At 40.0% G+C, this 16775-nt stretch overlaps 1 protein-coding gene across 2 annotated transcripts; it reads left to right on the plus strand.

Annotated features, from left to right (window-relative positions):
- Nucleotides 1–381: 381 nt before the first annotated feature.
- LOC306855383 (E3 ubiquitin-protein ligase makorin-2-like) lies at nt 382–16044 on the plus strand. 2 transcript variants are annotated; one of them, XM_079394056.1, is made up of 9 exons: nt 382–418; nt 2795–3068; nt 3292–3420; nt 6136–6287; nt 6370–6638; nt 8872–9086; nt 9158–9268; nt 14435–14579; nt 15338–16044. In XM_079394056.1, exons 2-9 carry the CDS (start codon nt 3043–3045, stop codon nt 15485–15487), a joined length of 1197 nt encoding a protein of 398 aa, XP_079250182.1. In that variant the 5' UTR covers nt 382–418; nt 2795–3042; the 3' UTR covers nt 15488–16044. The 2 variants fall into 2 exon arrangements, with proteins under 2 accessions (XP_079250182.1, XP_079250183.1); XM_079394057.1 differs by lacking the exon at nt 382–418 and having other exon boundaries at nt 2895–3068; nt 14435–14573.
- The last annotated feature ends 731 nt before the right edge of the window (nt 16045–16775 follow it).

The following is a 16775-nucleotide window of genomic DNA, read 5'->3' on the forward strand; positions in this document are numbered from 1 at the left end:
AAAAGAGCATTCTGGGGGAATAGCCATAAACTTAAAAATAAAAAATAACTTACAGAGCTGTGAATGATTTTAGTATGAATTCATCTCTTTTTTTTTTTGTATGAATTCATCTCTGAAGCTGATCTCAGATCACTGGTGACGTCACTTTGTTCAAACCCGCTCCAGCAAGCATGCATTAAGACAAATATTACATTAAAATACTTACGAATATCTATCCGTTTCATTATGAAGACAATTTCCCACTTCACGATACTTGTTTGTTTATTATTTATCGCTCATCACAGCTGATTCCAGGTCAGTTGTCTGGTTCCGTCGCTATTTTGTTTCCGACTCTTTTCACAATAGAGTCTGTAGTGAATCAGAAGAACCGATTCCGTGCTCACTCACGGGGTGTAAACGAGTCAGTTCTGAACCAGAGGTAAGAAACGAACCGATCGAAAAAGAAAAAAAAAGGATAGATGTTTGTAAGGGAAGGGGGTCAGTATTGGACTTAACTCTAGTTTCGAGTAATCTGGCCAGTAAGTGGAATTGGGAAGCATTGGAGTGATCACTACCCAATAGTTATAACATTGAATATTGAGCTGTAACGCAAAGAGGAGGAAAATGGATATTTGAAAAAGCAAATTGGGATAAATTTGAGGAAATGTGTGAGGAAAAAATGGATGCAATTGATTCAAATCAAGATATTGACATCTTTAACGGAAAAGTGTGTGCAGCAATATTAGAGGCAGCATCAGAATCAATAACAAAGAGCAAAGGAAATATGACAAGAAAAGCTGTTCCTTGGTGGACAGACCAGTAAAGCTGTGAGAGACAGAAACAAGGCTTTTAAACTTCTTAAGAGGACACATAATTATAAGCATCTAATTGTATTCTAAAAAGCTCAAGCAGTTGTGAGGAAAACTATCAGGCAAGCTAAAAGAGGACGTTGGCGAGAGTTTTGTAGTGGAATTGGAAGAACAACTCCAGTATAGGGAAGTGTGGAATATGATCAAGAGAATGAACGGTATTAAGAAAGAGTGGGATTATCCAGTGTTGGAGTCAGAAGGACAAATAGGTAACAGATAAAGACAAAGCAGCAATGCTAGTAAAAACATTTGCAAAAATACATGGGTCAGGGAACTTAAGTGAGGAAGATAAGAGGAGGAGAGAAATAACAAAGAGAAGAATTGGTAAGGAATAGGGGAATGGAAGACCAGCCAATTAACTTCCCAATCAACAGAGGTGAAGTGATGAGAGCTATTTATAATACAAATAAAAAATGTTCATCTCCAGGTAAGGAGCAGGTCGGATATATAATGATGAGACATCTGAAGGATAGGGCCTTTTAGAGTTATATAGAGTATGAGGACGGAAGACTTCCTAAAGTTTGGAAAGAAGCAATAATAATACCAATAAGAAAGCCAGAAGGTGATAAACATCATGAGATGTGTAAGTGGAGTGGGATGGGGGGCAAGTTTTTCTTCTTTAAAATAATTTATATAGCACTGATCCGGTCAGTGTTTGACTATGGTTGTTATGGATCGGCGTCAAAAAACCAGTTAGATAAACTAAATCAAATTGAAGCTCAAGCGATGAGACAGTGTTGTGGAGCAGTAAAGACTACACCTATACCAGCGGTACAAGTCTTGGTAGGAGAGATGCCAGGAAACAATTAACAGTCAATTACTGGGCGAATCTCCAGGGGCATAAAGATGATCATCCTACAAAACTGGTGGTGCAGAATACAAAACTGGTGGTGCAGAATGAAGGATGTAGAACAAGCTTTGGGTGGAGCAGTAAAACATATGCAGAACAAATACAAGTAAATAACATCAAGATGAGCCCAACAGTTGTTCTTCAGGAAAACGAACCATGGATATATGTAACGCCTCAAGTAGATCTGCATCTGTTAGAGGTTAGAAAACAGAAAGAGAAGCTGACCTGGCATCTGTGTTTTTAATATATACCAGAAAGCAATACTCTCAGTATATACACGTGTATACAGATGGATCAAAAGATCCAGAACATCAAATAACTTTAGTCCAGAACAGCGGCCACCAGGGGATCAGTGGAGTAAAGCGAACTCCTCATCATTGGTCAGTTTATACGGTAGAAATGATAGGAATGCTGTCGGCATTGCAGTGGAGAGAGGAACACAGACCTGGGAATGTTTTCATTTGCACTCAGTTACAGTCCTAAAGAGTTAGAGATCTTTTAAATCAAGTCACCAAGATATTCTCTTTAGTATTCTACAAGTTCACTCAATGATTGTTCAAAGTAATACATTAGTCAGGTTTATTTGGGTCCCAGCACACGTAGGAATAAAGGGAATGAAGAAGTGGATAAATTAGCAAAGCAAGCGTTACGGAGAGAAACAATAGAGATACAAATTCATGAAGTAAATCAGAGATTAAGGTTTTAATCTGGAATAAAGTGAATAAAGAATGGCGTTAGTTAAGTGGAACAATGGGGAAAAGGGCAGATTCCTTTATAGTTTAATAAATAAAGTAAATCAAAATATAAAGTGTATAGGAAAGTCAAGGAAAGAGGGGGTCATCTTTAACAGAATACTATTAGGGCATTCAAATTTAAATGGCAATCTTAAAATATTAGGGAAGCATCCAAATGGATTATGTGAGTACTGTAATGTTGAAGAAACAAGACCTCATGTATTTATTGATTGTAGGAAGTATGAGCAAGAAAGAGGAAGAATGATAGAACAATTAAGGAAAAATAGAATTCAGGATCTACATTTTAAGGTATTAATAAAATAGGCAAGTGAAGTAAACAAAGCTTTCTATGATTTTATTAGAGAGACGGGATTGATGAACAGAATCTGTTCCACACTCCGGAGCAGAAGGTGGCGGTAATGCACCTATTTTCGTTGGTTGCCAGCCGCCGTCGAAACCCAAGAAGAAGAAGAAGAACCGTTCGAAAGAACCGATTCGCGGAAGCAATGCTCGGCGTCGCGGAGATGTAGCCGGTGATATTCTCAGGCTGCACAAAACCGTGGACTCGGTAACATTTACAGAAAACATCACGTTCGCTGCCGGATGAGACATGTCAACGAAACAAGTGACCTGCAGGTAAAGAGAAGCACAAACCGTCGAAGATCATTGATAAGTGCTTCTGAACTGACTCGTGTGCGACCGCAGATAGCACCTTCATGCTTCATATACAATTAATAAACAGTCATATTTCAGCAGGAAACCATCTCCGCTGTCCTTCTTCGGCGCTTACAGACATGCACGTGTCATATGCAGGGTATAATAATAGGTAGTGTGTCAGATCAGGTGTGTTTGTCTGCAGGTACTTCCTCCACGGGGTCTGTCGGGAGGGCAGCAGGTGCCTGTTCTCTCATGATCTGGCCACCAGCAAGCCTTCAACTATCTGTAAATATTACCAGAGAGGAGTGTGTGCTTATGGAGACCGATGCAGGTGAGTTATGATGCATACAGCTTGCACATGAGTGCTTCTGCGGTTATTATGATGCTGCTATCTTTCTGAGGTCATTTTTATCCTCCTGTAATCTGGCTCTGAATCTCAGGTGAAAATGAACACTTTTGCCCCCCCCTCTACTAAATAGTGGATTACTCAGTCAATATTCATCCACGACATTTAATATTTTGTGTTTCCGCACTATGCATGTTTGCTTTCTTCAGAGAGAGTATATATATGAACAGTTTGAGCCGGGTTGACACAGAAGGACCTCCTCTGAAAGAGTTCTACTTGAATCAAACATTTCTATTCGTTTCTTTGTTCTCTCTCATGCCTGGTGTCGGGGAATCTGCTCTTAGAAGATTAGAAATTATGCACAAATTATATTAAATATGTAAATTGTTGATGGTGAAATTCTGATTTATTTATTTATTTTTTTAATTAGGAATAAATTGTAATTACAAAGAATAGTGTACTATAACTATTATAATTTATAAAATATAAAGGATTATAACAGAAATATGTTATTATTTCCTGATATACAGCCTGGTTTCTCCCAAGGTTTTTTCTCCATTCTGTCTCTGATGGAGTTTTGGTTCCTCTGGCTTGCTCAGTTGGGGACACTTCATTTCCAGCGATATCGCCGAACTTATTGCACAGACACTATTTAAACTTATTGACACTTTATTTTCCTTTTTTTTTTTAATATTGTGCAGTGCTTTGACACAATTTGCATTGTAAAAAGCGCTATATAAGTAAAGGTGACTTGACTTGACCTGACTTGACTTATTAATGCACAATAGAATGTACTTAAAGTAATGATAGTACTAGTAATAGTAATAATGCTAATGATGATGATAATAAAAATATAGTTTATTGAACAAAGAGAAACTGAAAGGTCTTCACTAAAACCGTTCAAAATAAAAGTTTATTCTAACTTGAAATTATGGCAGAAATAAAATACCATTGCACAGCAGAATGTACTTTTCAAATTAATAGTAACAATAATATAATTATTAAAATATTACTGTTAATGAGTATCACACAATTTTTCATCCATGTTTTAATTTAAAGAGTAAACCTGACAAAAAAGGATTGATGCATTTTCATTTAAAATACGTGTGTGTGTGCACATGTGAGAGAGTGTGTGTGTGTGTGTGTGTACGTGAGTGTGTGTGTGTGTGTGTGTGTGTGTGTGTGTGTGTGTACGTGTACGTGAGAGTGTGTGTGTGTGTGTGTGTGTGTACGTGAGAGTGTGTGTGTGTGTGTGTGTGTACGTGAGAGTGTGTGTGTGTGTGTGTGTGTGTGTGTGTGTGTGTGTGTGTGTACGTGAGTGTGTGTGTGTGTGTGTGTGTGTGTGTGTGTACGTGTACGTGAGAGTGTGTGTGTGTGTGTGTGTGTACGTGAGTGTGTGTGTGTGTGTGTGTGTGTACGTGTACGTGAGAGTGTGTGTGTGTGTGTGTGTGTACGTGTACGTGAGAGTGTGTGTGTGTGTGTGTGTGTGTGTACGTGAGAGTGTGTGTGTGTGTGTGTACGTGAGAGTGTGTGTGTGTGTGTGTACGTGAGAGTGTGTGTGTGTGTGTGTGCACATGTGAGAGTGTGTGTGTGTGTGCGTGTGTGTGTGTGTGTGTGCACATGTGAGAGTGTGTGTGTGTGTCTGTGTGTGTTCGTCTGTGTGTGTGCGCATGTGAGTGTGTGTGTGTGTGTGTGTGTGCGCGCTTGTGAGTGTGTGTGTGCGCATGTGTGTGTGTGTGCGTGTGTGAGAGTGTGTGTGTGTGTGTGCGCGCATGTGAGTGTGTGTGTGTGCGCATGTGAGAGTGTGTGTGTGTGTGTGTGTGCACATGTGAGAGTGTGTGTGTCTGTCTGTGTGTCTGTCTGTGTGCGTCTGTGTGTGTGCGCGCATGTGAGTGTGTGTGTGTGTGTGTGTCTGTGTGTGCGCATGTGAGAGAGTGTGTGTGCATGTGTGTGTGTGTGTCTGTGTGTGAGTGTGTGTGTGTGTGTGTGAGAGTGTGTGTGTCTGTGGGTGCGCATGTGAGAGTGTGTCTGTGTGTGCGCATGTGAGAGTGTGTCTGTGTGTGCGCATGTGAGAGTGTGTGTGTGTGCGCATGTGAGAGTGTGTGTGTGTGTGCGTATGTGAGAGTGTGTGTGTGCGCGTGAGAGCGTATGTGAGAGTGTGTGTGTGTGCGCGTGATAGTGTGTGTGTGCACATGCGTGTGTGTGTGTGTGTATGTGTGTGTGTGTCTGTGTGTCTGTGCACATGTGAGAGTGTGTGTCTGTGTGTGTGCACATGTGAGAGTGTGTGTGTGTATGTGTGTGTGTGTCTGTGTGTCTGTGCACATGTGAGAGTGTGTGTGTGTGTTCGCATTAAAGAGGCTTGCTGACGCATCGCCGCCACCCCACACACGCGAAACAAATATCTAGCATGTGTCAGTGGTTTAGTGCAGTGTGCTGATGTGTCAGTGGTTTAGTGCAGTGTGCTGATGTGGTTTAGTGCAGTGTGCTGATGTGTCAGTGGTTTAGTGCAGTGGGCTGATGTGTCAGTGGTTTAGTGCAGTGTGCTGATGTGGTTTAGTGCAGTGAGCTGATGTCAGGATGTGGTTTAGTGCACTGTGTTGATGTGTCAGTGGTTTAGTGCACTGTGTTGATGTGTCAGTGGTTTAGTGCACTGTGTTGATGTGTCAGTGGTTTAGTGCAGTGTGCTGTGTTTTCTGACAGGTATGATCACGTCAGAGCTCCTGGTCGTGGTGGAGGATCATCGACGGAACAGCAGAACAGAAGCAGCAGTGTAGGAGCATCAGCGCCAGGCCCCGGATCCCCGCCCAACACCAGCAAACAGACAAGCAAGCCTTTGGTTTTCAGAGACAAAGGTGTCAGATACAATGCATGACTTTATATGACAGCCACAGCGCTGAGATGACTGTGAGCTGATGCTGTGTTGGTGTGTTTCAGCGCTGGGCTCTGACAGCAGACCGAGTGACTGCTGGGACTACAGCAGCGACAGCAAGCCTCACTCCTATCTGGAGGCCACCCGCTGCGGGCTGCAGAGCTCGCCCGGTGCCAGCCTGCATCCAGACTACCAGCAGCTCTGCCCTTACCTAGCGACGGGACACTGTCACTACGGTGACAGCTGCCCATATCTCCATGGTGATCTGTGTGAAATATGCCGCCTACAGGTTCTGCATCCGCACAACCCTGAACAAAGAGCAGCGCATGAGAAGGTGATTGACTGAGTTCTGTTCTTTCTTCTCTAAAATACTTGGTCTGATGAGAAAAAAAAAGAAAATATATATGTGTGTGTGTATAGGGTAAACGTACCTATTAAGCTCACGTACCCATTTAGCACACTTCCATTTTTGAGATCAGATTATAAAAAGAAAAAATTATTTATTATCCTACTTGATATCTTAACCAATTGATGTGTTTGTTACTATATACCTCCTATAATTTGAAGTCAATCAGATCATCACACGCTGAGATACGAGTCTCCATGTGTTCACACTGTCTAGCAGCCATTTAGAAAGCTGTCTGAAACTTTCACCAAAAGAGGAGATCCTTAAATGTGTTTTTTTTAGACGTTTAAGCCTTTATTTTGGTTAAATTGCACTACTTATTGTAAAATTAAGAGATTAATGTTCAGATTTTTGCATATTATAACCTGGAACTTGGATGTGGGAAATAATTCCATTAGATCCAAAAGATAGTTTTAGCAACAGATGCTACAGAACACAGTTATCTGACTAGCTGGATAAGATTGTGTGCTACGCTAATATAATACTGCACAGACATTACTGGCTTGTGCTTTTACATCCATAATATTATACATATAGTTTATTGCTGGTCTGTGGTTTTACAGTGCTGTAATTTTTAAAGATTATATTTTAATGTAAGGTGATCTTAAAGGGTGCTCTACTATGAAAATCACACTGTTTCAGTGTGACATCAATAATAAAAAGTATTATTTAATAGATATTGTTAATAATTGTTGTTCATATTAAAATATGTATGAATTTAATACATGACCTAGACTATTTACTTAGCGCACATCCTGTAATTTGAACAAAATATTACATAAAATTTATGAAAACTTGTTGCTGCTCCAATTAAGCGGAGTATGCTCTCCTTAAGCTCTTCCACATTGAACGTGTACAGTGTTCCCCTGCCATTATCTTAGGAACCGGATTTGTTTGCTACGCATACAGAAGCGTGCGTGAGGCTTGCGGTGATATTAGCGTCTGTCGACTCACTAAATGATCTCCAGAACTGCTCTGAGAGTCAGTTCATAAGCATTTGACCATTTCATTTGAGTAAAACTATCCTCATGTCATATACACACAGAAAAGTAAAGGCATTAGCGGCAACCCGTCAAAATAAAAGTTCGGGCTTCAATTGTAGACATTGCGGCAGAAATATATTCCTATTCAGTAGAATGTACGTAATAGCCTACTAAAATGATTAAAACCTTATTTTTAAGGAATAGTCATAAAATATGCCTTCAATATTTTAATTGTAATATTAAAGTTTTTTTAATTTATTAATTAAAAGATAAATTAAATGAACGTTTTTTTGCCGGTAAATAGACTGTAATAGACTGTAGATGAGTTGACATCCATTTAATAAGAGGCTTCATAATGAGGCTAGTTTCTGTGTTCATCCCCATGAATGAAATGTTTTATTTGATTTTTGAATGTTACTTAGCTGAACGTGGAGTAGTCTAGATGTTGCAGTGTGCTTTAATGACACTTCATTATCAATAAATAACTGATCGACTTGAATGCCTTGTTGCTTTATTTTAGTGTTCTGTTTTTTTTTGTTTGTTTTTTTGTGATTGACTTTGTACCTTCAAAAAATATATTTTTACAATTATTCTTTAAAAATTGTCCTTAAAATAAACAATAATTTTTAATACAACATGATGTGAGTTTAATGGGAACGGATGTGCTTAAAGAACACAAAAGTGTACCCATTAAGCACAGCCAGACTTTCTGAGTTTAATTATGTATATCTTAATCTTAATTGAAATGCTTTTGTCATTTAAAATAAAATTGAATATTTTTGTGTGAGAGATTAATATTTTATTAACGTTTTGTACTGAAACCAATATCTTGTGCACTAAAACTGTCTCAATGTAGATTTTGGTGAGCTTAATAGCTACATTTACCCTGTATATATGTGTGTATATAAATATATATCCAGTTGACTTCAGCTGTATATAGATGTCATAGTTCATTCTCATAAATTTCACTATGCTTGCAGCTTTTTTGCAATTTTTATACTTTTTTGACTTTTTGACAAATTTTGCAAGATTGTGATTCATCTCTGAACTAGTTGCATTTGATTCAACTCATTATTTAAAAATTAATTTAGTAAATTGAATTAGAAATATTCATACTAAGAATCTGTTGCACTCCTTTGTGAGGAAGAGTATGTGATGCTATTGTTGTCTGTGCTCAGATGTGCATGATGGCCTTTGAGCTGGACATGGAGAGAGCGTTTGCGGCGCAACAGAGTCAGGACAAGCAGTGTAAGATCTGTCTGGATGTGGTGTATGAGAAGGCGTCTCCGTCCGAGCGGCGCTTTGGCATCCTCTCCAGCTGCTGCCACACGTACTGCTTGAGCTGCATCCGGCAGTGGCGCTGCGCCGAGCAGTTCCAGAACCAGATCCGCAAGTGAGTCTAGAGCTGCACTGATGTTAGCCTTGCTGTCTCAAACGCTCTGAGGTAACTGTGATTGTGTGCAGGTCCTGCCCTGAGTGCCGCGTGGTGTCCGAGTTCGTCATTCCTAGCATGTACTGGGTGGAAGACCAGGAGGAGAAGAATCGGCTCATCGAGGAGTTCAAGTCTGGAGTCAGGTGCGTACGAAACCCACTTCCATTGTTGCAAGGCAGCGAAATAATTGGCAATACACACGGGGCTCCAAAAGAAACTGGATTCCTGCGGGATTCATTTGTTATTTTTATAAAATTAGCATATTTTACACCAGAATGGTGTTTTAATTTTTATGTGTGTTACAAACACAGTCAGTAATTCGCAGTGTCATTTTAGTATCATTGAGATGCAATTATATTTTATTTTACAAGATTATTTCTCTTATTTTAGTTTAGTTTTCTTGTTTTAACGTCAGTGTTTGTTTTTTCAGTACTTCATTAAACCAATTGAAAAGGTCTTGGTTACGTATGTAACCCTCATTCCCTGAAGGAGGGAACGGGGACGTCACGCCGGTATGACCAATGAATTAGGATCTCATTTAGAGAGACCAATCTACTTTGAGTGTAACTAAACGAGCCAATGCACATGCGATGATTGCCTTCAGCTGCAGCTGATCACAGCACGAGTATTATTAGGCAGCAGGTCCAACGCATGCTCAGGTTTTCGCTGAAGAGCCGAGCCGGTGACCCGGCCGTTCAGCGGTGGTACAACAGCCATGGCGACAGGACGTGACCTCTCCGTTTCCTCCTTCAGGGAACTAGGGTTACATACGTAACTGAGACATTCCCTTTCAGTCTGACACGTCACAAGCCGACACTAGCCAGGGCCTCTCGGTGCTTCTACCCGTTTGAGGTGAGAGCACAGGAGGGTACCATCTCAGTACGAAGGTTATAGAATCTAGCGAACTTGTTGAGGGTCGCCCAGCTCGCAGCTCTACAAATATGTCATCGAGGCACCACAAGCCAGCTCCCAGGAGAATGCAACACTTCTAGTAGGGCAGGGCATGGCACGGGCAGGGCACACACTGTGCCTGATAGGCCAGTGTGATGGCATCCACTATCCAGTGGACCATGCTCTGCTTGGAGACAGCATTCCCCTTCTGCCGGCCTCCGTAACAGACAAAGGGCTGATCTGAGGTCCTGAAGCTTTGTGTCTGGTCCATGTACCATCTCAAGGCTCGGACGGGACAGAACAAAGCTAGGGCTGGGTCTGCCTCCTCCGGGGGCAGCGCTTGCTTGTTCAGCACATGATCCCTGTAGGGAGAAGTGTGAACCTTGGGCACATTGCCGGGTCCGGGCCTCAGATTCACCTGGGAGCCATCTGGCCTAAACTCTAGGCACGATTTATCGACCGAAAATGCGTGCTGGTCTCCTACCCTCTTGATGGAGACCAATGAACCCAGGAGCAGAATTTTCATTAACAGAAACTTCAGCTCGACTGAGTGCAAAGGCTCAAATGGGCCCTGCTGTAGTGCTCTGAGCACTAGAGACAGGTCCCAAGGGTATAGAGGGAGGCCGAGGAGGATTAAACCTTCTTGCCCCCTAAGGAACCTGATGACCAGGTCATGCTTCCCTACCGAATTCCCTTCCACAGGGTCATGGTTAGCAGCACTCGCAGCAACATAGTCTATAAGGGTGAAGGGAGACAGCTTTAGCTCCAACCCCTGCTGTAGAAAGGAAAGCACGACTCTGACTGGGCATCTCCAGGGGTCTTCTCGGAGAGATGAACACCGCTCGACAAACGGGTACCACTTCAAGACGTAAGCGTGTCTTGTAGACGGTGCTCGCACCAAAGTGTTGGTGTCTACTGTCTCTTGAGGTAGGTTACCTAGAACCTCCACCCTGTCTCTTAGTCACTAGATCCTTCCTCTGTGGAATCTGCCAGGAAGGGGCTGTCACGAGAAGCATTAGTTCCGGAAACCAGGTCCCAGTGGGCCAATAAATTTTAACGGGCTCATTTTTATAAATTCAACTATTATTTTCTCTTGTGGACTATATGTAAACATCTTTTATGTGAAATATCTTATTCAGGTCAGTACTAAATAAACAATATGCATTTTGTATGATCCCTCTTATTTTGGTAAAATAATTAACATTTAGCAAATTCTGAAAGGTGCATGTATAGTTTTGACTTCAGCTGTATGTATATATATATATAGATAGATAGATAGATAGATAGATAGATAGATAGATAGATAGATAGATAGATAGATAGATAGATATAGGGATGGGTACCGAAACTCGGTATTAAATCGGTCTCGGGGCTAAATTATGAAAGACCGGAGTATCGATAAGCTCTGACGTTATCGGTACTTCTGTCGGTATTGGAGAAATTAAGAAAACACACATACATTTATTCTCTCTCTCTCTCTCTCTCTCTCTCTATATATATATATATATATGTCGCCAGCTGTTTTTATGTGCAATAATATTCAAACATTTGTCTATGATGCATTTTTGCTATGCGCAATTCAGAAGCCAGATCGCGCTCACGCGGAGGAGCTTCAGCACACGCAACATGAAAGTCCTGTTTAATTATGATAGAGGAGAGAACCAACTATTCAAACATCTGCTCACACTTTAGGCCTGTGGCTGTTATATTAAGCTAAGTATTTTTGGGTTTTTTTTTCGATTTTGGCTTCCAAGGATTATAGCCGCATTTCTTCTAGCACAACTCCCTTCCCTTCATAGCGGCGCGGATTCGTTCCTCCGAACCAAAACGTAACATCTGAATCAGCTCAATCAGTGATTGTTATAAAATGCTGTCTTTACTGTTGCTACATTGCAGGACATATTTGATAGTAAAACGTTGAAAGTACAATCTGCTGTTCCCCAGGCTGAAATGTGTGTGCGCGCGTGTGCCTGCGCGGCGGCATGCTCCAAAACAGACAAGCAAAGTACACTTTGAGCTTCGGGCGCGTCGAAATAACACACAAAAATATGCCAGAAAATACACACACAATGTGTCAAAATGGCCGGTTATGAGAGTCTTCACTTTTGTTTTAAGTGGACGAGAACAGTTGGGAGAAAATCCGATGCGTGTCAGTATATTGTCTTAAAGTGTCCGACTGGAGCTTGAGCCATCAATGTTAATCAAAGAACAAAATGTGTGTATATATATATATATATATATATATGAAGAGTTCAGATGCAAAAGCCTCTAAGTGCCATCTGAAATTTTCTTATATATGTATACATAACATATGTACATTAATACAATATACAGTCATGGCCAAAAATATCGGAACCCTTGGTAAATATGATTAAAGAAGGCTGTGAAAATTCATTGGATAATAAGAATTTAAAATGGGGGGAAATATCATTATGAAATAAATGTTTTTCTCAAATACATGTTGGACAAAATTAACGGCACCCTTTTATTCAATACTTTTTGAAACCTCCATTTGCCAGTTTAACAGCTCTAAATGTTCTCCTATAATGCCTGATGAGGTTAGAGAACACCTGACAAGAGATCAGAGACCATTCCTTCATCCAGAATCACTCCAGATCCTTTAGATTCCCAGCTCCATGTTGGTGCTTCTTCTCTTCAGTTCACCTCACTCATTTTCTACAGGGTTCAGGTCAGAGGACTGGAATGGCCAGCAGAAGCTTGGTTTTGTGCTCAGTCACCCATTTTTGTGTTGTTTTTGAGGTTTGTGTTTGGATTATTGTACGGTTGGAAGATCCAAACATGGCCCATTATAAGATTTCTAATAGAGTCAGTCACTTATTGATTTTTTATCTGTTGGTATTTGATAGAATCCATGATGCCATGTGTCTGAACAAGATGTCCAGGACCTCCAGCAGAAATATAGGCCCACAACATCACAAATACAGCAGTATATTTCATTGTACACATGGGGTACTTTTTATCCCTGTGTTCACCAAACCCATCTTGAGTGTTTGCTGCTAAAAAGCTCATTTTTTAGTTTCATCTGACCATAGAAGCCAGTCCCATTTGAAGTTCCAGTCCTGTCTGATAACTGAATATGCTGGAGATTGTTTTTGGAAGAGCTAGGAGAATTTTTCTTGAAATCCTCCCAAACAACATGTGCTGATGTAGGGGCTGTTTGACCATTTTTTTTTAAGGTTTTCTGACCCCGAGACTCAACTATTTTCTGCAATTCTCCAGCTGTGATCCTTGAAGAGTCTTTAGCCACTCAAACTCTCCTTCTCACCGTGCATTAGGACGATATAAACACAAGTCCTCTTCCAGGCAGTTTCATTACATTTTCTGTTGATTGGAAATTCTTAATTATTGCCCTGATGGTGGAAATGGGAATTTTTACTGCTCTAGCTCTTTTCTTAAAGCCACTTCACTAATTTGTGAAGCTCAATTATCTTTTGCTGCACATCAGAAATATATTATTTGTTTTTTCTCATTGTGATGGATGATTAAGGGAATTTGGGCTTTGTTTTCCCTCCTATTTATATTTCTGTGAAACAGGAAGCCATGGCTGGATAATTTCATGTTCATAATCACCCTGGAGTGCTCAACATTGTGAATATGAATGGGAGTATACTTCAGAGATATTTTCCTCACAAGAATTTCTGGGGGTGCCAATAATTGTGGCCAATGTGTATTAGAGAAAAACATTTATTTCATAATGATATTTCCCCCCATTTTAAATTCTTATCATCCAATGAAAGGTTAGATTTTTGTGATTTTTTTTTTTAAATAAACGATCAACAGGATTAACAATGCAGATTAATTTTCACAGCCTTCTTTGATCATATTTACCAAGGGTGCAGATATTTTTGGCCATGACTGTATATATATGTGTGTATATAAATGTATGTGTGTGTGTGTGTGTATGTTTTTTTAATGTAAAGGTTATGCAACTTTTTTTATTGTTTGAGTTAACCATAATAAGAACCTGGTGATATGATAATGCAATGATTTTTGGCCAGTTCTGATTGATTAAATTCTGCATTCTGGTTCCCTCTCCTCATCCCTCCTTTAGTCTTCACTAAAGCCTCCTAGATCACGGGACGGTCTGCTCTGCTTTACTTTAAAGAGCAGCTGCACTGTTCAATCAGAAATGAATAGAATATGAGGCTAAAGGTTGAATGCTTGGAGTCTTTCCATAATGCTGTCTGTTAGCAGCCTTTCATCTGCCTTTGATCTGCACTCAGACCAGTAGCTGGGAGCTGTTTTCATCCATCTATCCGTTTATTGATTTATTTATTTGCCTCTATATCATATCTACAGGATGCGGACAGATTTCTTTGACATTGTGGTTCAAACGTGTGTGTTCTGTATTCGTAGGATTTATCATCATCTGCTTGAATGTGTTTCTGTATTGGCAGTAAGAAGCCCTGTAAATACTTCGATCAGGGAAGAGGAACGTGTCCGTTTGGAGGAAAGTGCTTCTACATGCATGCATACGCCGACGGGACACGAGCAGAAGCAGACAAACCCCGCAAACAGATGAGCGCAGAGGGGAACGTGCGGGTAACACACACACACACACACACACACTCAATATAAAATAACCACCCTGCAACGTTCTGAGAACGTTATTTTATGGTTGCAAAATAACCTAAAACTAACCATTAGGGAACGTTCTCTATAAGTTATTTAATAACCACCATGCAACGTTCTGAGAACGTTATTTTATGGTTGCAAAATAACCTAAAACTAACCATTAGGGAACGTTCTCTAGAAGTTATTTAATAACCACCATGCAACGTTCTGAGAACATTATTTTATGATCACCAAGAAAAAAATAACCTAAAAAGAATGTTCACCTAATGTTAGAATTTGGTTCCCAAATAAATAACCAAATGGGAACCAAAAACTAACGTTAGGGGGACGTTCTGTTTGCTGGGTACTGTCATTGCTGTTATTATTATTATTATTATTATTTAATTTGTTTGGCTTCTAACAGCAGTGTGAATGTAATTTAGATTGAGACAGTATATCACAAATAAAGAGTGTCGAGTCCCCTTTAAAGTTCAGCTACAAGTCAAGTTTTCTTAGTTTAGATCATGGGGTGGAGCTCTTCATTTTGACTCAAAGTGCATTAGAATCATTTAACTTTAAAATGTACACAATTTTCTTTTCTTTTTTTTCCAATTCTTCATTGTCTTTTTTCTGTTAATATCACAATATGTATGGTATCGTGCACTTCATATATTACTGTATGGTGGGATATGGATATGGGCTAGCTCTGTAGGAATGCAAGCTGCTGCTCTCTGTCTGTCTCTCAGTTCCTGAGCTCAGTGCGTCTGTGGGACTTCATCGAGGAGCGCGAGCACCGCGGGACGCCGGCGGACGAGGACGAGGTCAGTGAGCTGGGAGAGCTCTTCATGCAGCTGTCCGGAGCCGGAGAGACGAGCAGCTCATCTGCAGAACACTGATCCACCTCCAACATCTGGCCAATACATGTGTGTCCACAGCTGAGCACACGTGACTCTACTAAAGCACCTGTAAGGTCTCTGTAGGCTGCTGCATCCTCCTGACCTGCATTGGGATTTTGCCAGATTTGTTTACGTCATGTCCAAAGACGAATGTATGATGGGAACTGAAATCTCTCTGGCACATTTTCAAATGCACTCCAGTAGTGTATGAAGTGTATTACAGAAATACTGTTAGGTGGAAAAAAATGAAATAAATAGTCATCGTTGCACTTAGTTCAGATAACACGTATTCATAACTTTATAACGTTTGGGCATCATGCAATATGGCTGTGGTTAAAATGATGAGCATTGATTTTGTCGCCAGTGAATGGACCCATCAATATTTTAGGAGCATTTGGATACTAGTTACTTCATTTTGGACTCTAAACTGATATCATAGTACTGAATTCTCTCGTCTGGTTTACTCTTGAATCTGATTATGGATTATTATATTCTGTTTTCTGAAGTGTATTGTTGAGTGACACTGGAGCGAGTGTAATAAACTCTTTAGTGACGAGTGACCTGTGTGATTTTGAAACAGTTGCTTGATTAGAGTCTCAGGAGGACAGGAATCACTCGTACATTCAATCCTCAAACCCTGCTACAATACTAAAGATGGGCTCTGACTAGAGCTAGAACTCGTCAAAAGTGAAGTTATCTGTGCAAGGAGGCGCTTCACCGCAGGTTAAACGTTTTCTGTATTTGTCATAAAAAGCATGACTAATATTTAGATTTTTTTGTTTCAGAAAAATTGTCAAAATATAGTTTGAAGCACTGAATTTAAGAATGCAGTCAAATATACAATTATTCTGTCTGCACAGATGTTTAGAAGCACTAGTTTGGTGGTATTAATGTCAATCAAATGTAAACCACTGACTCAGTCGTTTAATTCAGATGCAGTCAGTGATGAACACAAAGCATCTTAGTGCTGCACAATTTACTTCATTAATCAACATTTTTAGTCATTCGAACTGAAGTATTAAATATTGAATTGACAATTTAGTTTTTATTTACATTTGTAATAAACTATTTTACAGATTTTTTCCATTTATGTTTGGATTTTTTATAGAAAAACGTTTAGTCTTGCGGTAAATTCTTAAAGAGTTGAGTAGCTGAGTTTACTAATAATACTTTACTAATAATAGAAGATTGAATGAGATTATTTGGGTGCCACTATTTAAAAAAACATTACATTTTAAAAATGTATTTAAGCGTTCAGCTATGTTAGTAATTAATACTTTTAGCACAA

The sequence above is a fragment of the Barbus barbus genome, assembly GCF_936440315.1.
Source record: "Barbus barbus genome assembly, chromosome: 35".
NCBI lineage: Eukaryota > Metazoa > Chordata > Actinopteri > Cypriniformes > Cyprinidae > Barbus > Barbus barbus.

Excerpts from the sequence above, each read along its gene's own strand:
- LOC306855383 (XM_079394056.1), top strand. The coding sequence starts at position 3,043 with ATGTCAACGAAACAAGTGACCTGCAG. Across the intron at positions 6,639-8,871 it reads AAAGAGCAGCGCATGAGAAG|ATGTGCATGATGGCCTTTGA; the intron begins GTGATTGACTGA and ends GTCTGTGCTCAG. Across the intron at positions 9,087-9,157 it reads TTCCAGAACCAGATCCGCAA|GTCCTGCCCTGAGTGCCGCG; the intron begins GTGAGTCTAGAG and ends GATTGTGTGCAG.